Source organism: Leishmania infantum, chromosome 26 (genome assembly GCF_000002875.2).
Source record: "Leishmania infantum JPCM5 genome chromosome 26".
Lineage (NCBI taxonomy): Eukaryota > Euglenozoa > Kinetoplastea > Trypanosomatida > Trypanosomatidae > Leishmania > Leishmania infantum.
This window is the reverse complement of record NC_009410.2, coordinates 821,941-846,819: the sequence shown is the minus strand read 5'-3', so window position 1 is coordinate 846,819 and position 24,879 is coordinate 821,941. Positions and strand designations below refer to the sequence as shown.

General features: G+C 62.3%; 3 protein-coding genes across 3 annotated transcripts; all 3 read right to left on the bottom strand.

Moving 5' to 3' along the window:
* Window positions 1-691: 691 nt before the first annotated feature.
* Window positions 692-5,386, bottom strand: LINJ_26_2190 (conserved hypothetical protein; the record flags this gene model as incomplete). The annotated part of the gene is made up of 1 exon (XM_001470519.1): window positions 692-5,386. The coding sequence occupies one exon, from the start codon at window positions 5,384-5,386 to the stop codon at window positions 692-694; it is 4,695 nt and encodes a 1,564-aa protein (XP_001470556.1).
* A 2,137-nt stretch (window positions 5,387-7,523) lies between these two features.
* On the bottom strand, window positions 7,524-13,556 carry LINJ_26_2180 (hypothetical protein, unknown function; the record flags this gene model as incomplete). Its single annotated transcript, XM_001470518.1, has 1 exon — window positions 7,524-13,556. One exon carries the CDS (start codon window positions 13,554-13,556, stop codon window positions 7,524-7,526), a length of 6,033 nt encoding a protein of 2,010 aa, XP_001470555.1.
* A 4,533-nt stretch (window positions 13,557-18,089) lies between these two features.
* LINJ_26_2170 (hypothetical protein, unknown function) lies at window positions 18,090-24,860 on the bottom strand (the record flags this gene model as incomplete). Its single annotated transcript, XM_003392570.1, has 1 exon — window positions 18,090-24,860. The coding sequence occupies one exon, from the start codon at window positions 24,858-24,860 to the stop codon at window positions 18,090-18,092; it is 6,771 nt and encodes a 2,256-aa protein (XP_003392618.1).
* Between the last annotated feature and the right edge of the window lie 19 nt (window positions 24,861-24,879).

The window sequence follows — 24,879 nt, the reverse complement described above, 5'->3', positions numbered from 1 at the left end:
TCGCGACCGCAGCAGCACACACACACTGATAGAGACGAGCGCAACGGAGGGAGGGAAGGAGGGGGGGTACGAGGGGGAGTCCCGCAACCTGAGAGATGAGACGGAGCCCTATTTGGAACCGGAAGGATGGGTGTGCGTCGTTAGGGTAGGATTGCTGTATGTGTGTGGGCTAAGAAAAGCGAGAGGGGTCCACGATGGCTGCCGTGCTGGCCGTATTCCTTAACGATTGTGCGTTTCTGTGTGTGTGGGTGTGGGTGTGGGTGGTGAGTCTCTGCATGAAGGTAAGGAAGGAGGAGGGCGAGGGGGGGGGGCAGCTGAGTGGGTCCGAGCAAGAGCAGGATTTGGGGGGGGAGTGAGGCGAGAGGGAAGGGTTCAAACAACAGACCAGAAGAGCAAATATGCTCGTCTGCATGAAGATGTGTGTGCGGGCTGATAATGAAGGGGTCTGTATGCTGCGGCGCGCAGACACACACACATACACAGTCCTCAAGCTACAACTCTGACAGCCCCACAGTACACCATCTTGGGTCGTACCTGGTGAACTCTCTCCTCCGCTTCCCGTCTTTTCGCCCCATCCCTGTGGCAAACGTTTTCCTGTCATCGCCGTTGTCTTCCGCTGCTGATATCGACGCAGAGAGGAGGAACACCGATGCCCACACATGCACGCGCGCCGTGCCGGCGTGTGTGTCTGTCACCCACTGTCACCGGCGCGACGATAGGCGGCCCAGTAGTCATAAGCGCGGCGCGGTAGCGGGCGCATGACCTTGTGGAAGCGCTCCTCCGAGGACGCGGACGACGAGACGGCAGAGGGGGAACGCGAAGATGCAGATTGATCGCTCAAGTGCTCAAGGCGGTCGATGTGCTCCTCGACATCGGCCTTGTGTGACGTCCCGCTCGTCCGCCCAAGAGTGCCGCTGCGTGTCCTCTCCTCGGGCGCATCGCTGTCCTCTCCGCTCGCACCGCTATCGCGGTCCTCGTCACCTCCTCGGAGCTCGCCGGCCAGTTGCGCGGCGGCATCCTCGGCATTGTCGCATGCATTCCCGTCTGCAATTCCACCCTGGATGACGGCAGCGACACGGGCAGCCATCCGTCGAGTAGCCATGCGGCCGCACCGCGCCAGGAGGCGCTCGCGTCGAGCATCTTCCATCTGGCGCCGATGTATGTGCCGCTCCAGCAACCCTGCGGCGGACCACACTAGAAGACACTGCTGAGCATACGGCAGGTCACCAAAGGCGGACGCCTGTGGCAACAGCGCGCGCTGCGCTGAGTTGTCCCGGCGCTGCTCAGGCGCAATCGCCTCCTCTGCCGTGGCATCTGCGCCTTCTCCTGCCCTCCTCGCCGGGTCCAATGGTGTCGTAGCTGCTACAACGGGAGAAGCGCAAGTGGGCGACACTGGTAAGCCGACAGCAGGCTTCGCCCTCAACACATGCACCTCGTCGTCCTGCTTTTCTGCTTCCTCGCTGCCGCTGCGCGGTTCCTGTTTCACCTGAGCAGTGCCTGAGCCTGAAGCGCGACACTTTCCTTGATCGCTTCCAACGATATGCGACACGGCAGCCTGCCTCCGCTCTGCGACCTGCGCTAATCGCTCTTTCACCAGTCGCTCCAGGGCGACCTGGTCATGCCTGAGAACGTTACCACGCAAGCTCGGATCAACGCCGCCCTCGATCCTGCGTTTTCGACCACGCTGCCGCGTAAGGGCGCCAGCCGCTGTGGCGATGGCAGCGGCACCGGAGGGTGCGCCGCTGTTCACCAGAGCGTCCTCGCTAAGCGCCGCCGCCAATGCCTTTTCTCTTGCTTGTCTGCTGTGGTCGGCACCACTACTGCTGGTGGATGTCGACTCACCTCCCACGACAGGTGATATGGCCTGGCCGTACCAGAGCACGGGGGCGGTGATCGCCCGCCGCTCATGGCCGCCGCCGTCCTGACTGATTCGCGTCCATGCTGCCGTTCTAAAGGAGGAGAGGAGGAAGGTGTAGGATGAGTACACCGTGGCCCACTGTGCGTCGATGCCGGAGTCCTGGGAGATTGAGCCAGCGGAACTACGTGGTGGCGGCGCCGGCAGAGGTACACCCATGCGTTGCTGAATACGCGAGCGCACGGCGCGCTGGTGCGCTGTCAGGCGCAGCGGCATCTCGTACACAGGGAGCTCGAGCGGGGCCGCATCCTCGCTAGTCTTCGACGGCGCAGAAAAGGATGGAGGGGCCACAGTCACGCTCACCGCAGCGGAGCGCTGGTGAGGAGCAGCTGTCTCCGAAGAAGTCCCTGTGAGGACGGCGGTGGAACACCCCCCGCCATCACGCCGGCTCTGGCTGCTTAGCGTGACACTCGCGAGTAAGCCGTTACCCTGGTCCTCCGTCGCCGAGGAGTCGACGCGCGGTATCTTGAAGCTGCCACGAGGACGTCCCCGGTGCTCCTCACCGCGCCTGCCTTTCTTCGAGGTAGTGGCTGCCGCCGCAGCACTGCCAGGAGTAGTTGTGGTGGGGGCGCCGAAGAGAGGGGCGGTAGCCTTTCCAGAAGGAGGATGGACAGTCGGCGTCACCCTCTCTGCCTTCACCGCGGGAGCCTCCGCGAAAACCGCCGCTCGGCTCTTGTTCTTGCTCGCGCTCACGCGTGACACCATGCGTGGCGCTTCGGTGTTACTCCCTTTCGCTTCCGCCTTTGTGAGCTCCATGTCGCTGTCACCGCCGCTGTCACTGCTGCGGCTTCGATGACCTTCGCCTGGGGAGGTTTCGCGGCTGGGGCTACGTGCCCGTTTCGAGCCGGTGCGCTTCTTTTGCTGCAGCTTGGATGTGGCACTGCCGCCGGCGGGCGCCGACGGTATCACCGCGGCGGTGCTGGAAGCCTCTTGCTTCAATGTCTTGGCCGCTGCCGTCCTCGACGCTCCAGATGCGTTGGTGAAGGGCACCGCTTTAATCGACTTTCGGTGCGCCATGGCATCGGCGGTGCCTTGGAGCACCAACTGCGCGGCTGCCTTGATGGCCGCAGCACGCCTTCCGGTTCGTGTAGAGGCCCACGTCTCCTCGACAGCCTTGTTGCGCTCGGCAGCGCGGCGGTGATGACGGCGGATCTCGCCAGTGCTGCTCTGCGCCACGCTACCAGCACGTGACACGACGCTGCTCTCTGTCTGCGAGTGAAGTGTATCAGCCTCCTTCTCAAGTGCATCGTCAACACCTTCAGCTACGACATCCGTCGCCGTCTCCTCCTCATCCTCCCCGAGCAGAGCGGCAGCGAGACCTTTTCCTGTTGCGCTGCTACTGCTGCCAAGAGCACAGCCAGCCACTGCGCGACGCCTTGCCGTCAGTGTGGTGCCCTCTTTGTGGGGCGACTTCTTCTGCAGCGGTGGGACGCTGGTCCTCCCTCGCGACGGCGTCACCGGCAGCCGTTCCTGCTCATCAGCGCCGGCGCCGACGCCCTCTTCGACAAGATGCTCGTCGTCGCACTCCTTGTCATCACTGCCGGAGGATACGAGGGGCTTATCAAGCCGACTCCGCTTCAACGCCGCGGAGCCGCTCGTTGTCCGTGCTGCTCTTAGGGAGTCCCTCTGTCGACATGAAGCTGCAGAAGCGGCACTCGCGCTGGACGTGTGGGAGACGCGAGAGCGTGCACGAGGGGGTCGCCTAAGCACAGATGCATCAGCAAGTACATCTGCGGTGATGTCACTGCTTTCGGCGGCCTTGCCGCTCGTACGCCTCGAGTGCTCCTCCGTGTCCTCGGCCTCGTCTTGCTGGTCTCCAGTAGCCGTTGCGTCAGCCGACCGTGACAAAGTCGTTTGGCCGCCGGGAGCTGCTGATGCAGCGGGGACACCGGTTCCCGCTAGCTCCGTTTTCTCGGCGTGGCTCTTCTCCGCCTCACCCGCCGCTTCCTTCGCTCTCGCCTCCTCTGCCGTCAGCAGCGTGTAGTAGAAGTTTCGCAGGGTGATCATGAGTGCCTCGCGCCGCATCGGGCCGCGATTTTCGAGGGCGGCGACGTCCATGTTTCGTCCCAGAACCCACCACACAAAGGCGAGATCCTTGTGGTTGTAGCGGTCGAGCACGACACCTCTCGTCAACATTGATTGATAGTACTGGATGATGGCGTCGCAGACGTCGCATGTATGCATAATATCCGTGGAGCTGCTGCTGCTGCGGGGGTCACCATGACTAGTGGGCGGAGTTGTGGTCCTGCCCCCTTCGGCTCCCACCAGTCTTGGAGAAGGTGGTCGAACAGCATCCGGTGCCGCTCCCAGAGGAGCTCGCGGCTGCTCTGTGGCCGAAGGAGTAGTCATCGCAGTCGTCTTGGTAGAAGTGCTCTCGCACAGCGCATCGACTTCCGACTTAGATGCCTCATGGGACGCAACCACGGCGGAGCTGCTCGGCGACACGTCCGATTCGCTTGCATTCGCCTCCGCAGAGGCGGGTGTCTGCGCTTCAGCAGAAACACCGACATACTGCATTGGCGGCGGCGGGCGCAGTGGAGTGCTGTTTGCCTCGATATGCGCGTCCAGCTCCATGCCAAGTGACCTGGTGGCCGACAGTGCAAGAGGGGCAGGCGGCATAGCCGTCACCGAGCCCTCTTCCGTAGCCGCCGCAGCTACTTCCCTTCCAGCTCGGCGCTGGGCCGCCCTCGCGTCTGACGAAAGAGGACTGGCTGTCGTGCTGAGAGACGCTTCTTTGGGAGAGCGGGGAACATGCATAGATGGCCGACCTGCAATAGTCGTCGTGGACGCTATCGACGGCGTCAGCGGAACGTGGGGCGAGTTCACCAGCCGTCGCGGCGAGGTCGAGGAGGTGAACGACAACGCGCCAAAGAAAAGGGAGCGCGCGCGGTCGATGGCGCACTGCCTGGACAGGGCTGCAGCGGCGGCGGCACCGGAAGCAACCGGGGAGCGCGGCTTTGCTTGCTTAGTGGGAGTTGCGATGTCCGTAGAAAATGAGGAGTTCGGCATTGATACGGTGGCGCCGTGCTCTGTGGCTGTATCGTCGTCGACGTTGCTGCCATCGTCGGAGCTGGAGGAGGTCGACACAGTGGTCGAAGGGGACTCTGGCGAGCAGCCGCCTTGCTCACCTCGACCTGAACCCTCCTGATGCCTTTGGCGACGCTCTGGCCTCTCCTGTCTCGCCGTCGCGCGCCGCCGTGCTCGCAGCTGTGTGCGCGACGGAGGCTGCTCGCCGAGGCAGGGTCGGTAGTCGGGATCGGCCCTCGGCAGCAGTATGAGGTTCAGCGCACGCGCCGTGTTCACCTCATCGATCACGGGCATCGGCGCGCTGGTCGGCAAGTGGTACGCGCGCAGCCGCTGAATCGTGTTGATGGCAACAAAGTCACGCACTCGGTCATCATTCCATGGATCCATGCTGAGCGTGCCGACCGTGTCCGAGACGGTCTGTCGACGAGACCGCATAATGCACATAGCACGCCTGGCGATGCCTTCGTCTGTGTGTGTGTGTGTGTGTCCACTCACCGCTCCCGTCACCGCACAGCTCCCCTCTGCTGCTTTGGCCGGACTGGAGCGCGTCTCTACGAGCAGCGGCAGGCAGCAGTGGACGGCAACGAGGCGTTTGGCAAGAAGCAGCGGGTCAGAGGAGGCACAGGAGGGAGGGGGAAGAGTGAGGTGTACGCCGCAGCGCAACGAGGTGAGCTTCGGTGCAGCTGCACGACACCCGGCGTGCCTCTGTGCGTGCGGGCGTTAGGCGCTGAAGAGGGCTATCACACGAAATCGAGAGAGAGAGAATAGTACGCTACTGAAAGAGAAGGCAAAGACAGACGGACTCGTGGACACACATGCACACATGCGCGCAACGCACGCGAAAGGATGCGTCTCTTCTCTCTTCTCCCTTCTCTCTAACCGCTGCTGCCGCTGCCGCTGCCGCGAGTACATCGCACATGGCACAAGGCGAAGGACAGGTCATAAGCCGGGAAAGAATGAAAAGGCATTCAAGACGAGGTGAGTGGGGGAGGGGGGAGTGGCGATGTATGTGTGCGTACGCACGCAGCGTACAGGGCGTCAGAGCGAGAGAGAGGAGGAAATTGCCGTCCCACTGAACAGCTATCGAGTACGTGTGCAAAAGCCAGCTGGTGACGCCACGGCCGCACTCGCTCTTGCTCGCCCAGACACCTGTAGGCAAAGGGTTGAGGCGCTGCCCGAGCGAATAAGGCAGCTTCGACGCGGCCGCATGCCTTCTCCGCCAGGGAGAGAGACTTTAGCCCTTCAGTGTGTGCGTGTATGACTTGCGTGTTTGGAAAGATGATCATCAACGTTGCACAGCGTGCGGGAGAGAGAGAGGGGAGCATCCAATACCTCACCACCGTCGAACGCGCCAACACCATCAAACCAATACTCATATATAAACATCGGTACAGGTGGGGAGTGTCGACAGAGGTCGACACAGACACACGCGCGCACAGGCATATACAGGCATACGCAGAGGAGAGGAGAAGGGGGTGGCCGTCCAGCCTCTAGTCCCTCTCCTGTACCTCTTGGGCTTTCTTCTATGCCTGCGTGTACGTATATGCATGTGAATGCATATATGCATGTATCTCTCAAGAGAAACAGACGGGCAGGGATGGGGGGAGGGGGGGGGGCTCAGCTGTACATAGACGATACATTAAATCACTCACACAAAACACACGCACACGATGTAATCCAAGATGGCATGGAGGAGAGGTGGGCTGTGTGTGTGGGTGGGTGGGTGGGTGGGTGTTTTCGGAGGGGAGGAAAGAGGGGGCGTCATACGCGGCACCCACACATATCCACAAACATACGAAGCAACAGAAAGTAAACAAAAAAAAGAACGACGCCATGCCGTAGGACAGGTGAAGAGAGAGACAGCGGAAGGGGGAGGGGAATGTGTGGGAAGGTTTTCGCTTCATACAAGCCTTCCCACGCACATACACGCATATACGCGGGCGCATGCATGAGTATGGTGAAAAAAGAGAAGCGTGTGTGTCAGCCACAGTGGTGCACAACAAGGCGCACACACAGAAACCGACAGACAGAAGGGATAAGTAAAAAAAATACAAGGAAGGAGAGAGGGGGTGTGGTGGCGATGGTCGGTGTGGGCGAGGCAAGCGCCCTTACCCACACTCGTGCACAGGTGCAAGCGCACGCACGCCCTTCCTCTATTTTGTGCGTTGATGACAAACATATATATATATATATGTACGAAAAGAAGCGAGCCACCACATGCACACACGGATAGAGAAGAGATAGAGAGTCGGAGCATGTCGAAACACCCTTAAGAAACGCAAGAGCGATCGCCGCTGGGCCACGAAGGGATATGGAATGAGAAAGGTGGGAGCTCATGGAATGGGGAGGGGAGAAGAGACTGGTGAGTAATGTCCACACACACACAGTCTTTATCCATACCACGCGCTCAATCACAAGCCACGCACAGCAATCACTTCTCTGGCAGTGTTTCAGCAGCAGTGCAACGCTATGCTCTCTTCACCTCTGCCTCTTTCAGCGCCTCTGCACACCGTCCGATGCAACATGACGATGCAGACGTACAAACAACATCGAAAACAGAGGAGGGGCAGGTAGGCGGGCTTCACGTGTACTTACGCTTCCAAGAAAAAAAGCCCCTTGGGCTTGCCTTGTGCGCTTCCTCCTTCGGCAAGCCCGCTACCTCAGTGGGCTGCGACGTCATCGCGAGTGTCTCTGCAGGCACCGTAAGCAGGGTAGCAACGGGACGGGTGGATGTCAAGTTGCACGCCTTCTCCTTCTCCTGCTTTATGATTTCCTCAATACCGGACGGTGTCGCCATCTGCAAAGGCATCGATCGCACCGGCTGTGTCGGCAATGGTCCTGGTGGGGCTTGCGCGGACGCAGGGAGTTTGCACGTGTGGACCTCCCGCCGCAGGGCCGATTCCACCAACCTGCATGATGAGGCACCGTATGTGGGATCAGAAAGAGCCGTCTGCTGCTCTACATGGGTGAGCGAGCCAAGGCTGCTCTCGCTACAGTTTCGCCGCTCCGGCCGGTAAACCACACGCGCTAATGGCAATGGGAGTCGTTTCACAACAGAACGCCCCCTGGATCTTGCCGCCGCACCCTTGGTGGCGTACGCCCACAGCTGCAGCTCAACCCCCTGCGCCCCGCCACTCCTCTCGTCGCCTTCCACGTTGGTGGATAGCGCCGCCACTTTCGAAAGCGAAGAAAGCGCCCCGTGCGCCACACCCCCACCCATGCACTTCAACTCGTCGCGACTACGCCGCCATTGTTGAAGATAAGGAAAACTGCAGCCATCTAGCAGGAACTGCACCCCGCCTAGCGGGTGCAGTGCCACTGTGGCCTCTTGAATAACGTCCAAATCAATGCGCAGTATGTCACCCTCCATTCTGCCAAGTGCAGCCCCCTCACCAGCAGCTGCTGCAGCACCAGCGGCGTAAAGCCGAACATTGCGAACACATGCCGCAGAACAATCCAGCATAGCGCTCACATCCGCAATCACCAGCTCGCGTATCCTTGCAGCACACGACACCAAGTGCTCACGCCAGTTGGGACCCCTCAACAGGTGCTCAATACACGTAACCACTGCACGCCGCAATCCGCAAGCCTCCGTGAAAACCTCCCCTACGCCACTATCCTCTGGGTCCAGATCAACCGTTAAATCCGGAAACCAAGCACGCACGTCAGCAACATTGCCGCAAGCATCCCACCTCGCCTCCGGCGCCCCGCAGCGGTAACCCCCTCTCACATCTGCATCGCCGATATTCCGTCCGCTTCCCTCAATCCCATCCGAATCGGGGATTCTCACGACACCACAATCACACCGCATCTGCACACCGCACCCAGCAAACCAAACACTACTGAAATCAAGCTCCTCGTACGTCTCCTGCGGAGCGGCAGCGCGGTCAGCCTCCTCCACGCCCTCGTACGCCTCCTGCGGAGCGGCAGCGCGGTCAGCCTCCTCCACGCCCTCGTACGCCTCCTGCGGAGCGGCAGCGCGGTCAGCCTCCTCCACGCCCTCGTACGCCTCCTGCGGAGCGGCAGCGCGGTCAGCCTCCTCCACGCCCTCGTACGCCTCCTGCGGAGCGGCAGCGCGGTCAGCCTCCTCCACGCCCTCGTACGCCTCCTGCGGAGCGGCAGCGTGGTCAGCCTCCTCCACGCCCTCGTACGTCTCCTGCGGAGCGGCAGCGCGGTCAGCCTCCTCCACGCCCTCGTACGCCTCCTGCGGAGCGGCAGCGCGGTCAGCCTCCTCCACGCCCTCGTACGCCTCCTGCGGAGCGGCAGCGCGGTCAGCCTCCTCCACGCCCTCGTACGCCTCCTGCGGAGCGGCAGCGCGGTCAGCCTCCCCCACGCCCTCGTACGTCTCCTGCGGAGCGGCAGTGTGATCAGCCTCCTCCACGCCCTCGTACGCCTCCTGCGGAGCGGCAGCGTGATCAGCCTCCTCCACGCCCTCGTACGTCTCCTGCGGAGCGGCAGCGTGATCAGCCTCCTCCACGCCCTCGTACGTCTCCTGCGGAGCGGCAGCGCGGTCAGCCTCCTCCACGCCCTCGTACGCCTCCTGCGGAGCGGCAGTGTGATCAGCCTCCTCCACGCCCTCGTACGCCTCCTGCGGAGCGGCAGCGCGGTCAGCCTCCTCCACGCCCTCGTACGCCTCCTGCGGAGCGGCAGCGCGGTCAGCCTCCTCCACGCCCTCGTACGCCTCCTGCGGAGCGGCAGCGCGGTCAGCCTCCTCCACGCCCTCGTACGCCTCCTGCGGAGCGGCAGTGTGATCAGCCTCCTCCACGCCCTCGTACGTCTCCTGCGGAGCGGCAGTGTGATCAGCCTCCTCCACGCCCTCGTACGCCTCCTGCGGAGCGGCAGCGTGGTCAGCCTCCTCCACGCCCTCGTACGCCTCCTGCGGAGCGGCAGCGCGGTCAGCCTCCTCCACGCCCTCGTACGTCTCCTGCGGAGCGGCAGCGCGGTCAGCCTCCTCCACGCCCTCGTACGCCTCCTGCGGAGCGGCAGCGCGGTCAGCCTCCTCCACGCCCTCGTACGCCTCCTGCGGAGCGGCAGCGTGATCAGCCTCCTCCACGCCCTCGTACGCCTCCTGCGGAGCGGCAGCGCGGTCAGCCTCCTCCACGCCCTCGTACGCCTCCTGCGGAGCGGCAGCGCGGTCAGCCTCCTCCACGCCCTCGTACGCCTCCTGCGGAGCGGCAGTGTGATCAGCCTCCTCCACGCCCTCGTACGCCTCCTGCGGAGCGGCAGCGTGGTCAGCCTCCTCCACGCCCTCGTACGCCTCCTGCGGAGCGGCAGCGCGGTCAGCCTCCTCCACGCCCTCGTACGTCTCCTGCGGAGCGGCAGCGCGGTCAGCCTCCTCCACGCCCTCGTACGCCTCCTGCGGAGCGGCAGCGCGGTCAGCCTCCTCCACGCCCTCGTACGCCTCCTGCGGAGCGGCAGCGCGGTCAGCCTCCTCCACGCCCTCGTACGCCTCCTGCGGAGCGGCAGCGCGATCAGCCTCCTCCACGCCCTCGTACGCCTCCTGCGGAGCGGCAGTGTGATCAGCCTCCTCCACGCCCTCGTACGCCTCCTGCGGAGCGGCAGCGTGATCAGCCTCCTCCACGCCCTCGTACGCCTCCTGCGGAGCGGCAGCGTGGTCAGCCTCCTCCACGCCCTCGTACGCCTCCTGCGGAGCGGCAGTGTGGTCAGCCTCCTCCACGCCCTCGTACGCCTCCTGCGGAGCGGCAGTGTGATCAGCCTCCTCCACGCCCTCGTACGTCTCCTGCGGAGCGGCAGTGTGATCAGCCTCCTCCACGCCCTCGTACGTCTCCTGCGGAGCGGCAGTGTGATCAGCCTCCTCCACGCCCTCGTACGTCTCCTGCGGAGCGGCAGTGTGATCAGCCTCCTCCACGCCCTCGTACGCCTCCTGCGGAGCGGCAGTGTGATCAGCCTCCTCCACGCCCTCGTACGCCTCCTGCGGAGCGGCAGCGCGGTCAGCCTCCTCCACGCCCTCGTACGCCTCCTGCGGAGCGGCAGTGTGATCAGCCTCCTCCACGCCCTCGTACGCCTCCTGCGGAGCGGCAGTGTGATCAGCCTCCTCCACGCCCTCGTACGCCTCCTGCGGAGCGGCAGCGCGGTCAGCCTCCTCCACGCCCTCGTACGCCTCCTGCGGAGCGGCAGTGTGATCAGCCTCCTCCACGCCCTCGTACGTCTCCTGCGGAGCGGCAGTGTGATCAGCCTCCTCCACGCCCTCGTACGCCTCCTGCGGAGCGGCAGCGCGGTCAGCCTCCTCCACGCCCTCGTACGCCTCCTGCGGAGCGGCAGCGCGGTCAGCCTCCTCCACGCCCTCGTACGCCTCCTGCGGAGCGGCAGCGCGGTCAGCCTCCTCCACGCCCTCGTACGCCTCCTGCGGAGCGGCAGTGTGATCAGCCTCCTCCACGCCCTCGTACGCCTCCTGCGGAGCGGCAGCGCGGTCAGCCTCCTCCACGCCCTCGTACGCCTCCTGCGGAGCGGCAGTGTGATCAGCCTCCTCCACGCCCTCGTACGCCTCCTGCGGAGCGGCAGCGTGGTCAGCCTCCTCCACGCCCTCGTACGTCTCCTGCGGAGCGGCAGCGCGGTCAGCCTCCTCCACGCCCTCGTACGCCTCCTGCGGAGCGGCAGTGTGATCAGCCTCCTCCACGCCCTCGTACGCCTCCTGCGGAGCGGCAGCGTGGTCAGCCTCCTCCACGCCCTCGTACGCCTCCTGCGGAGCGGCAGCGCGGTCAGCCTCCTCCACGCCCTCGTACGCCTCCTGCGGAGCGGCAGCGCGGTCAGCCTCCTCCACGCCCTCGTACGTCTCCTGCGGAGCGGCAGCGCGGTCAGCCTCCTCCACGCCCTCGTACGCCTCCTGCGGAGCGGCAGTGTGATCAGCCTCCTCCACGCCCTCGTACGCCTCCTGCGGAGTGATTGCGTTTGCGCTGCTCTCGGGGTTGTTTCTGTGTTGTGTGGAGAAGTTGCTCGACTCGCGGTGGTGATGCTGGTCTGTGTGTCGGTTTTCCAGGTTTACGGACGGATAAAGAGGAAAGAGGCGCGATGTCTCTTGTAGTTCAGCGGCTGCTGTGCAGTTGTGTGGCTGGCTACGGGTCACTTGCAAATACTGGGAGTACTGGTTGTGCAAGGCGCGTACGGTGCTGAGGGCGCGGTGGGCATCGGCAGCGACGTGTGCGCGCTGCTGCTGCTCATGTTGGAGGAGGTTGTGAAAGTGCCCCTCCGTGACGCAAGCACAATGACACCGAAAGCGTGCGGCATGTCCGCCGGTATATGGAGGCCTTGTGGTGGAGGTGCGGTGGTGTCGAGAGTGGCTGTTCGAGAGGTCTTGAGAGCTTGCGCTATGCCGGCCGTGGGGGTGCTGCGGCAGTCGGTTTCCGGCTCGGAAGTGGCGGAGGGTGTTGTTTGCGCCGCCCAGTGGTGTCGTGACTGCACCAGACGTGGCGGCAGTCAGAGAAGCGAAGGAGGGCAGTCCTTGCACATGCGTGACCGAAAGGCGCGTGAGCTGCGCTGCGGGCGTGATATGAAAGGAGCTGAATGGGACCCCGAGGGAGAGAGAGGAACGCCGCGAAAGCTGAATGGACGGCTGTACGACGAGCCTCACGACGCTGGTGGAGGGGGGCGGTTGAGGGTAGAGGCAAGGCGGCGCTAGCTCTGGTGACAGCGCCGCAGGTGTTTCGTTAGGCACCACGCGGGAAGCAACGATTTTGTGGTGGTCTGGGGTACTGTAGCCTCTGAGCAAACGGTCGAGTCGTGCGTACTGCCGAGAGATGCAGCTTAGGTGCTCATCTGAGTCTGCAGCGCTCTCCAGCGCCGGTAACGCCGGCATGTGTGCCGGGCTTTCCCGCGTCGGAGTCACCGCATCGACCTTTACAGCCAGCGTATCAGCCATTTCATCCTTGGTGCCCGTGTGCACGCTAGCGCCGCAACGCGAGGTGGTGGAGTATGCAGCTGAAAAATAAGAACCGCCACCCTGACAGGATCTCGATCGAGGCTCATGAATGAGGAGCCGTCGCGGCGGTGGTTCTGTAGCGACGAAAGACGACCGGCGAATGCAGTCAACATTAGAGAGACGTTTCTGCGCGGGTATCACCGCGTCGACATCTCGGTACGCCTTGGCAGAGGACGGCCACGGAACGCTGAGGTCGTCTGCGCATTTCGTTTTAAAGCAACCCCAGTCCAATGGCATGGTGGCGAGCGCAAGTCGAGCTTGCTGGGGGTTCTCGGCCTCTGCCACAGCGATGGTATAGGGGATGTACGCCTCTGCAGCCGTCTGCCGTTGCCGCTGCAGGGCACGTAAGGGATGAAGCCAGTCCCTGTTGGTCACACGGCGCGCAGCCTCAAGGCGGCCAATCGCAGGCAACGTGTCCATGCCACGGCGTCGCTGAAGACGCTGGCAGGCTGCCGGTGCCTGTCGCTTCTGCCCTAGAGGTCGAGAAGGCTCTGCTAGCACCCGCGATGTCGACGGCGTAGCTGTTTCGGCTGCCTCCATTGCTCGCGCTACATGTAGCGATGACGCGCCTCGATGACCCGCAGCCACAGCCGAAGCGGCATCATGAGCATGCTGTGTGCACACCGTTTTCTGTGGACTGTCGCCCCGCTGCAGTGACAACGACGGCGGCGGTTGCATGCTTGTCGACGAAAACGCTCACTGATGCTACGATATAAGAGACGCACGTAGCGACAGCGGTGGCAGATGGAATCGCACGTGCGCGCCGGTGGGTATCTGCACATCTATGAGTGAAAACAGAAGGTATCCGCAATCGTGATTTGTGGACAGAGATATCCGTGGAACACGTCCTACGCCACTGAAAGGGGGAGGGGAGGAAAGCGTTGGGCTAAAGCGAGAGAGATACAAGAGCGAAGTAGAAGAGTGATTCAACCTACTGCGCCTCTTCCTCCCTCGGTTGTGGCGGGGAGTGGCTGACGGCGAGCAGCAGGGCGTACGTCCTTCACCTCTGTCGAGTCAAAACGAATTACGAGGTATGGCGTGCGGCTGCGCTGAGCAGAGAAGGTGTGCATATGGGCGGCGTGCTGCTGCTGCTGCTGCTGCTGCTCCTGGAGAGTGGTGTTCGGAGTTACGCCGATGCCTCTCGCCTTCTTTTTTCTCGTAGTGGTGAAAGAGCCCGTGTCGTCGGTCTGGCTGTTGGATGTGTAGCGCGTGCCGCAGCGTCGGAGAGTTGGACCAACGCGATAGAATGCAAGGCGTGGGAGGAGAGAGTCGAGAGAGCAGGAGTGCGAGTGAGGGAGAGAGAGGGAGAAACTCACACACAGCGAAAGTACTGAACAGCTGACGCGCACACGCACGCACCCTGCTCTTGTGAATACGAAGAGGGGGTGAGGTAGGGAAGGAGGCAGATGCAGCGACACAACTGCCATGTTGGTAGCCTGCACCGCGTGCTGGTGGCGCCCTTGCCCCAACGCAGGAGGCGAAGAGCCGCTAAGTAAGGGAAGGATGGGGTGAGGGAGGCGGCGAAGCGACGGACTCGAATGAGATGTGGCTAGGGTGAACAGCGCCCGCGCTTGCCGCAGTGGGCTCTCTCTGCCCTACCCTCCACCCCCCCCCTCTGCGACATTTCGGCCTCTTTCATCCCTCCTTCTCCAGTCCCCCTCCCCCTCGCTTCTCAGCAACCACCGCACACTGCCAACAGGGGGAGGAGGATAGATGAGAGGAAATGGAGAGAGGCATGCGAGATGCGACAAGGGATCCAGCCACCGACAGCGACGTTGTCAGAGTGCGTGCAGGCTCTCGCACACTGCTTTTCATGTGTGTTTGTGTGTGTGTGTGTGTGTGGCTGCATGTGATAGTATGTGCGTATGCTCACCGATTTCGTTGGCGCTGAGTGCGCACACCTTTCGAGACAGATCAACGCACAGAGGCACATCAACAAAGGGCGAGAGAGGTGAGGGCGGAAATCGGGCATCCAACTGACACCAGATACACACAAGGGTGCGAGTGGAGGGAGGGAGGCAGGCAGGACGGGACATCAGCGCGCTTCGTCGCAGTTGCATACGCCCTCCCTCACCTCCCTCTCCTCCACGACAGCAGCACCGGTCATCAAGCTTAGCACATCGCATGCACATGTACACAGGAAGAGAACCATACAGGGGACAGACAAGAAAACGATGGGGCCTTACCTGCAAACCTAGTTCGAAGCAACGACGAAACCGGAGGAGGGAAGAGAAACGCGTCGGTGGGGGGAGAAGGGAAGGGGAGGTGCACAGCCTCCACGAACGTATGAAGACATAAGCGAAGGAAGGAGAGAGCAGAGCCCTCCCCCCCACACACACCAATACCTGGTAGGAAAGCACACAACACTTGCACGTTTACATATGTGCGTAAATGGGGCGCATCCACCAGCAATCAGCGAGATCATCAATGCGCGCACGTGCAGCCCCAGTCCTCTCTCCTCAAGACAGCCTCTCTCGCTCTCTCTACGTCTACCAGAGGCGGCACGAGGAAGTGATGGCGACCCAAAAGAGAAAGCAAGAGGGCTGAGGATGGGCAGGGCGGGGCATACACACCCAGACACACAGACTTGTGCGCGCGCTTGTGTGTTTACACAGTGAAGCGGGGAGAGAAAACGCGATTATAATAATGAGAGAGGAAGGGCTGTGTATAGGAATGGGAAGCACTTCCCATGGTGGCTTATCCGAGAAAGGCGAAGCAACGCACTCCGTGGATGATCCATGCACGTGCAAGAGGGAAAGGATGAGTGGGAGTGGCCGGAAGCGTAATGAAGATTGCAGAGCGATCTGTAGAGTGCGCCTCACCTACGGCATCACCTGCCATCAAGCCTCCCCTCACTCGCCCCGGCCTGCCTCCTTCATGTCCAGCAAACCCATACGCCGCCATAACGACGAGGACTTCGGGCTGCAATAGCATCGGCATAAAATAAAACGTGACCAAAAACCAGAGAGAGAAAAGCCGGGCGGGCACCAGCGACAGGGGAGACGCACGGATCAACGAAAGAGGGGATGTCCATCGAGACGGATGGAGAAAGGAGAATGCGACGCGGCTTTAACGACACTCTCGCGCGCACACACACGCGCAGAGGGAGAGATGGAGTGAGTGAGACATAACAATCGATTTTACGGTTTGGAATGAGAATCGCGAGAGGCCACTACGAGACACGACGACTAAAACAACGAGAGAGGCAAACCGTTTTTTCCATACCTTGAGCGGAGAGCCGCAGCAGAAGAGGGGATGGGAGGGGGGAGCGATGGAAAGCTGGAAAAACAAGCCAGGGAGGGAAAGGGGCGCACACACAGACAGAGAGAGATGCGCGCACGCACGCATACACACGCCTACAGACGTAAGCAGATAAACACGCGCGTAGGCCCCCCTCCCACACACACACACGCACAAAGGGATACAAGACAGGGGGTGGGTGGGAAGCAACAGCCCTTGCTGGACTGTGTATGCGCTCGTGGAAGGCAATCGTGTCTGAAGTGTATAGAAAGACGGCAACAGTCCTGGGAAAGGGAGAAGTAATGGGAGGGAGATGCGGTGGTGCGTAAGATGAGTCGCCTTGGATGCATATACATATACTGACGGGTGCACCGCACCCACACAGACACAGACAGAGATGGAGAGACGATGGTCATCTAGCGAAGGAAAAGGAGAGCGGAAGGAAGAGAGCGCCAGGCATAAAAAGGAGCCATGCAGAGTTCCGCGTATGCCTGTGCGCCGCATACCGGGCGTCCCTCCGTCTCTATCGTGAGACGCAGATGCCGACTTGAGCCAACAGCGGAAACCAAAGCGGGAGAAAGAGAAGGGAGAGAGACACGAAGGTAAGATACATGGAAATGTGGACATGTCAGTGTGCAGATGCACCCTTCTATCATGTGTGTATGTGCGTGTGTGAAATCGCGCCAGTGAATCATGGAAGCGATGAAAGAGAGAAGTGTGGGGAGGAGGCGGGTAGGGAAGGCCGCACAGCATGCGAGCACATGGATAAACGAAGGAGGGTGGGTTGGAGGCAACCGCACCAACAAAGTAAAGAGACACTCACCTTCCCCCCCCCCGATACACGCATAGACGCACACAGCCCGCACGCACAGTCGGCACAGCCTGTCGAAAGAGGGATGGTGAGACAAGTCAAGCGAGGCAGTGTACAGGAGAGCAGGGGTGAGGGGAAAAGAACAATATAAAGGCACACACACACACAGATATAGATGTATACAGCGGGCACCTTCTACACTGCCGCCATTGAATGAGAGGGAAAGCGAGGAGAACGAAGGCTTTTCCTCTGCAACCGTCACCATCAGTGCCATATTCGCTCAGAGCGCCTCCAACTGGGGTACGCCACTTGCCAGTTCATGGCTCGAGGTCCCCAGACATGAGGGTGCACGACCTCTTCAGTCTGCCTGCATCCCCCTCCCCAGTCCCCTTTCCAGACACGCATACGTAACACGAAAGCGGTCGTGTCGGATGGGCACCGAGTTGATTCACACAAGGCGCAAACGGTGGCGATCTTGCACGTGTGTGTGTGTGTGTGTGTAGGTGTGGATAGAAGAAGGCATGCTCATCTCCGAGGGATGAGATGAGGGAGAGAGAGGCGCACCATCCAGACACACGTGAGGCGAGAAGGCAATGCAGCAGCCCAAGGGAAAAAAAAACAGTTTCCTTCTGGAAAAGACCGCGCCCGCCACGAGGGAGGAGGCGAGAGACGACAAAAAGGGAAAAAGGGAGGGAGTGGAGGAGGAACGAGAACGGCGTTTCCATAGCTCAAAAAAGCGCGAGATGATGATTCTTGGGAGGAGGGGCAAGAAGGCTGTGCCGAGTAGTCGAGTCGGATGGCGGCCGCCACATGGGGATGTGTCAGAGAAGACCGACATGGGTAAAAAAAAATATGTATATATATTTATATATACATATATATATGTGTACATCTGGAAAGAGCCATCAAGCCGGCATACGCAAGCCCCAGACACTGAGGGAAAGCAGATCGAGGAGGAAACAAAAAGACCCATCAAAGAGAAACGCAGACAAAAGAGGCAGAGAAAGGAGGCAGCTCCGACCAAGCGAGAGATGAAAAGGGCGCGGGGTGAGAAGTGGCCTCCTCTCCGACAGAGATTCTACCGAACAGATCACGAGAGCGCGTCGGCCAAGCACATGCGCGCACATTTGGGCACACACACACACAGACTACGAGGCTGTTCAGCTCACCTCCTCCTGTGATGAAAGCGTAGGCGTTAAAAGCGGCGGCAGAGACTGCGCCGGCATTGCACCCGTTACGCTCATCCCGGGGCCGTGCAGGAACTGCTTCCTCTCGCGCTTCTTCACCTCGTAAAAGGCCCAGAGGGTCGGATATGCGTAGCTAGACATCCGATCCCGAATGAAATCCCCACTGGAACTCGCCGGGTGCAGCACATACAGGTCGACCATGAGGCTCCCCTTGCTATAGCGCACGTCCTGAATCGCGGAGATGGGGACGTTGGCGGCCACGGCAGAGTCCTTCGTGAAGGCGTCATGCATACCCTCGTAGTGGTGGGTCATGATGAACTCCCACGCCGATCCGGGAAAGCCCAGCAGCACCATCGTCTTCTTCATGGCGCCTTCGCTGAGCGGCGGGGACAGTGGCAACGACGGCGTGGGCAGTGATAGTACCTGTGCCGGCGAGAGTGACAGCGGCGCTGCGGGCTTCGGTGTCTGCGACGTTGGCGCAAAGGGGCGCAGCAGCGACGGCGATGGCTGCGGGGCGTCGGCCGTGCCGACCTCTAAAGCCGCTGTGGTCATCGGTATCTTGAGGGCGGCTGCGCCGTCACCAGACACCTCACAGAGCGGAAGTACGGGGCCGTCCACGTGGGTCGCGGCGCTACTGTGTGGCTCCACACGTGGCTCGTCGTTGACGGCGTCGGGCGACGCCTCTGCCTCTCGCAAACCGCTCGAGAAGCGATCGCCATCAGCATTGGCGTCCACGGTGGCCTGCGCCGTAGACCCGTTCGGCGATGCGACCGGCTGTGACGCCGCCGACGGTGGTGAGGATGCAGGCGCGGGCGACAAGAAATGTGCTGCGCGCGAGGAAGCTTGGAGGCGCTGTGCCACTTCTGCAGAAAACGCGGACGCCTCGTTTCCGGCATTATGGACAGATGTCTCGGCGGCGACGCCGATATCGCCAACGGCCGCAGCTGCGCCTCCTGTAGCCTTGATGGCGACTGCAGATGAGAACTCTTTGTGATGGAGATGGAAGAGTACGTCCGTAGAGCCTACGCCCGCGTCAGGATTAGCAGCAAGTGTCACAGCACGCGACGCCGGCGGCAGGCACATGTCGGAGCCGATGGTGTGGGTGAGCATGTCGATCGCGTCTGCCAAGCTCGCCGTCGCGGCGATCGACGTGTTTTCATCCCGCCCCTCGCCGCGGCGGATCAGCGTTGGCGTGTTTGTGAGGGAGAGGGAGTCGCGGAAGACGTCCATGGGTACATCCACTGCCCCCTCAATGTCGTCCTCACTCGTCGTAATCGTGGCGGTTGTGACAGCCTCGGATGTGGCACTGCGATCCTGTTGATCTCCTTCCTCTTCATCCCCGCCCACGGCGGTTGTGTCGCCGTGGTCGGCGCCACCGGCGTCGTCGCCGTCACCTGTGCCATCCTCCGTCATCGACTCTTCCCATAAGCCGTAGAAGGCGTTGGCCGCCACCGCCGCCGCAGCGGCGGCGGCGGCGCGGTGATGTAGCACCTGCGGCGGCGCATCCGGGTCTTCATCTTTCTCCCGCTGGGTCGCCACCGAAATCACAGGCGCGGGCAGCAACTTCGCCGCAGCAATCATCAAAAACGCAGTCGAATCGCCGACTGGGATGACGGGTGCAGCGGCCGCTGCTACATCTGGCTGCGTTGCTAGGGTTTTTGCTTCTGTCGCCGCACCGAATGGGTTCTTCTCCGCTGCCGCGCTCTCGCTCGATAGCATGTCCACCGCGACACCGTTGGCCAACTCGTCATCGCTGTCGGAGTCGAGGGCTTGCGGTGAGTCTGACGCATCACTCGTTCTTTTTAGCCGCTGCGTAGCTGAAGTTCCTGCCTCGCTGGATGCCTTGTTTCCTTCATTATCAGTGGTAGTACTCAACTCCGCGCTGTGATCAGGTTGTAGCGGCGACGCAGCCTTGCTGCCATCACCTACGACAGCGTGGTGTTCGTCACCATACACCTCTGATGACGCCTGGAGCGCCGGCTCCGCCAGGCAGGCCAAGTCCACCTCTTCGCCCTCCTCGCGCTTGCCCTCGGCGTTCATTGCTATGCCGTCTGCTACCGAGGAAGGCTGCTTCTCTGAGAGTAATAGAGGGACATCATCGGCGCAGGTACTGACCTCCAACTGTGCCCCGCAGACATTGGTATCAGGGGTGTCGTCTTCTGGCGTGCAGCCTGCTTCCTCCTGCTGCCTGTTGGACTGTCCGGCGTCCACCGGCTCGCCGGCTGAATCACTGGCCGGGGTCTTCCCTACAGCCTCTTCTGCCGCAATGTGGGCACCTAGGCCACTTGTGCTGTCAGGCGCGGCAATGCCCACTACCTCGGCGGCGCTCTCGCAAAGGCGGGTACTCTCACCGGGCACCTTGGCCCCGCCCGCTATGTCACCGTCGCCCTGGGCTCGTGGCGCTTCCATGGGATACTCAGCTGGTCGAGCCGTGGCGGCCGTGTGCGGCGCCTCCGGCGACAGCGCCGCCTGCTCAGGCGAATCGTCGGCCACCTTGTCCGCAGCTTGACGAGCAGCCACGGCGATGACAGTGGGAATGGTGTCAAGGTCGCCGGCCTCCATTGGGTACGCATCGGGGGCGGTAGCGTGGTTCTGGGAGTGGCCGCAGTCATCCTTGTTCTTTTCCTTGGCGGCAGCTGATTCGCTGGCAGGCAGAGTGTCAAACCCCTCGGCACCGACAGCGGAGGCCGGCAGCTCCACGTCGGTGTCTGTCGGAGACGTCCGCGTGGGCGCCTTGGGCACCTCCACAGCGGCAGCGACCGCATCACTTTCATCGGCAGCAGGAGCTGGAGCAGAACTGCCAGCTGTAGGCATCGGTGTTGTCGCTGCGTCGGCCAAGTACCCACGAGCGTCACCACCACCGTCCCTGCTCTTTCTACTCTCATCGACGGCTGCCGCGGCCGTCGTGACAGCAGTGGGCCCCTCTGCGTCATGATCCGCGTCCGCGTTCGTGCCGACAGCCGCCTTGTCTTTTTCAACGCCCACCAGAGTTGATGCATTGCGTGTACTATGATTGCGCTGAGCCTCCTCCCTGTTGTGCTGATCGTCTTGCGAAGGCGCCTTCACTGCGTCCGCGCACGACTTGGGGAGCTCCGCGATCGCAGCGGCCGCAGCGTGGGCGCTGACCGAGGCATCCGCCTCTACTTCACGCGGCACATCCACCTCGACGGCCGTCGTTGCAGAACGCTCCTCTTTTTGCGGAGAGGGAGAGCGGTCGTGGCGCATTGGTGTCTCTGTGCAGTACCCCGCTGGCGTTGGTGGCGGTGCTACGACAGCCTGAGGGACGACGGCGCCCGTCACAGGGAGCGGCAGAGGACGAGAGAGCGAGCTGAGCGAGGGCGCGATGAGCCGGTGAGCAGTGGAGGCAATTCCACCCGTAGCGGCGGCAGCAGAGTCCACCGCGGAGTCTACTGCTGCGCGGGGTGCCTGAGGCCTCGTTGACGTCACCGCTCGTAGAGGGGCGGCGGAGACAGCGACATCACCGCTAGAGGCTGGTGCTGGTGGTGGCCGGAAAGGCACCTGAGAGCCGGGTGCCTGCTGCCGTGGCTGGGCGGACCTCTGCAGCAAAACATTCAGGGGGTCACGCTGCGCTCGATTCATGATCGCTGTCAACGCCTCCGTGCCATATACGCTGAATGGCGGCGTCGGCGCAAACCCAGGCGCGGACGATGCCGTCGACGGGGAGGGGTCAAAGTATGGATGCGCCCCAGGCCTGTAGGCGCCATGCGCCGGCGGTGCTGGCGGCAGCGGTGGCGATGGTGGCACTGGAACCGTGCGCGGCGGGGACGGCACATAGATAGGGTAGCAGCCGCCACCGCCACCCTCTGCGCTCCCTGCAGCGTGCTGTGGAGATGGTGGTGACTGCTTGCACGCATTCTCGAAGTGGCGCTGCAGGACTGGATCGTCAAAGAACAGTTGTTGCGGCGTCGGCTGTAGAGGGGTAGCGGGCAGGGTCGATGGAGAGGGCCTTTGCATTGCCGCAAAAACCCCTACGCGGCTGTAGCCTCGGGTGGGGGCCGTTGGAGGACGCTGTGGCGAGGCATTGCTATCGCTTCCCGGCCGGGCGGGTACGCCGTGCGTAGCTGAGGGGCTTGAAAGCGGTTGCGTCAACGGTTTCGATGATGGTGGCGCGTTATGAAAGCACCGAAGGCGGCTGGTGCGCTCAGGGTTGCTGCTGCTGCTGCTGTCGCAGCTCGCACGAAGCTGATGCTCCGCCGCCTTGGCAGTGCACACTACATTCGCGCCAAAGACCTCCTCTGCCTCCGCTTGTGGGGCAGCTTCGTCGTCGTCATCGATGTAGCCCACGGCGTCATTACCGTATCGGCTACCAGCAGTAACGTCCATCTCCTCCCTCGCGGCGCAATCGCCATCCACGTAGTAGTCGTGCGCACGACCTTTGCACAACGTCGGCGGCGCAGGAGGAGACGCGGCACCGTAGACAGCATCAGCAGCATCGCTCTCCACACTGTACGAGATCCTTGGGTAGCTGTCGTCCTCGCCTGCATCGCCGTCGTACGTCAGAATCACGCCGGCGGAGTCGTCGTTGCCCCGCGCACCTGGCGACATCACCGCCGACTCGTAGGACCTACGAGGGAGTTGTGGGTATGGGGACACCTCCTCCACTGGGGTGAGATGTTGGTGGCTGCTGGCGCTCCCGTCGAATGCAGGTCGGTGTCGGCTTGCAGTACCCGCGGCAGCAGGCGGCTTCAGCGGGAGCGGCGACGGCGTTGAGCCCTCCCAGCTATGTGGCTGCAACGAGGGGCGCAGTGCATGGCGAAGCACCGAGCTACGACGGCCTTTAGGGGGACGCGGGGTGGCCGCAGCCGCGCCACGCTCGGCGGCGTCACTCCAGTGGTGTTGTGGCGCTGCGCCATCGTGGTTACATGATGGCGCTGCGCCCGTGAGCAGGTAGTGATCGAGAGTAGCGGGGTATGGTGTCGACACAAAGGCCGTCTTTGCTTCATCCGTCGTTGCATCCGGCATCTCTGCGTAGCCTGCACGACCCTCCTCCGCGATGGCAGTGTCGACTGATGATGCTAACATCACGACGCTGAACAGCGTACTGGCCAGCGGCAGCGTGTCCGCGGAAAGCTGCACGTATTCGTTAAAATCTGTGTTGAAACAGAAGTAGCCCTGCGGTACACACGGCGGCGAGGAGGCACCGACGGATGCAAGCGCGACGCGGCGCAGAAGAGACTGAGTCATGGTCCATGCCTCGTCTGCTGACGCATCGGCCGGTAGCACCGGTGCCCGGCACTGAACCGACCGGAGCGTGCGCATGTCGGCTGGTGACCGCAACAGCGCTGCCGCCTTCATTGCTGCGGCCTCCTCGTACGCGGAGCTGCCGTGGCACGGAGCAGAGTTGATGACGATGTCGACCGTCCACCACGTCGATGCGCCTTCATCGATGTCGTGCTCTGCAACGTCCACCTCGCTGCTGCGTGGAGCCTGCTCCGCGACTCTCGACGAGACCTTGTACGACTGCGGTCTCTTTGGAGACCTGGCGCTGAGAGCTGACTCGCCTTTGCCTAATAGTGAGCTTGCGTCTGTGGGGGCTGAACGCACAGACGCCGGTGACGATGGCGGGTCTGCGGACCACCGCGTGGAGTGTGCCGGCATGGCGGAAACTGCGGTATAATCCCCATCGTCCTGCACCAGTGCCGCCGTCGCGGTGCGCTTGTAGATTGCTGATGAGGACGGCGGCAAGTACGGCCGCACCCGTTGCCTCGCTGTCAATGACGTCGCGCCGCTGCCGTTGCTGGCGGCTGCGCTACGTCGGGCAACCGCCGCGCCTTCTGACGAGTAGCGAGCTAGCCCATGGATTGAAGGGGCGACAGGGGCTGATGTGCGTAGCTCATGCTCCGTCGCCCTCTGCGAGCGGGAAGCGGAGGCGAGCGGAGATTGTGACGCAGAGGCGGCCAGAAGCCTTCCAAACTCATCACCCCTACTGCCGTAGGTGTTCGTCGTACACGCAGCTGAAGAAACACCGTCGCGCCGGCCGCTTGCCGCAGCCGACACCGTCGAAGGGGCGCTAGAGGGTCGCTGAGTCGATCCCGTGCCCGAAGCTGCTCGGACACCCCGCGCGACAGAAAGCGTCGTCATCCCCATCGACCCGTACAAGCGAGCGCCATTCACGCCGTTGCGGTTGAGGATACGCACGCGCTGGGGAAGTAAGTTGGCGCCTGCGCCGCCGCCAGCAAAGCCGGTGGACGTGATCGCGGTAACTCTGGAGGCGTCGCTGGAGTGAACTACTGATGCTGGCGGCGCCGCGGCTGACGACGCACGGCATGAACGGGGAAGATAGTCTGCACGCTCCCACACACCGCTGCCGGCCATGGGCAGCGACGCACCTACGCGACGGTGCGCGGCCGGTAAGTGCAGCGCGCCACCTGTTGCCGTGGCGGACGATGGGTTTGCTGTTGTCGTCGAGGGGCAAGGGTAAGAGTTGACGGGGTTGTACGGCGCTCCAGGCTCTATGACTCCTTCGAGACGCGTATAGGCACGCGAAGAGCCGCTCTGAGGCTGAGACGGCCACGCTAGCATCTTGCTGCTGTGCGAGGTGTGGTGCTCCGCCTCATTGATCGCATAAGCGTAGGAGTCACCAGGCCCACTGAGGCTATCACCGCGGTGCCGCAGGAAGCCTTGACGAGAGGAGGTAGGGCTGCATCTCTCTTTAGAGACGTCAAGGCAGGAGGCATTGCTAAGGCGCAGGTAAAATGCGTCCGCAGCATCCGTGTTGAACATGACGCGAAAAATTGGGCGT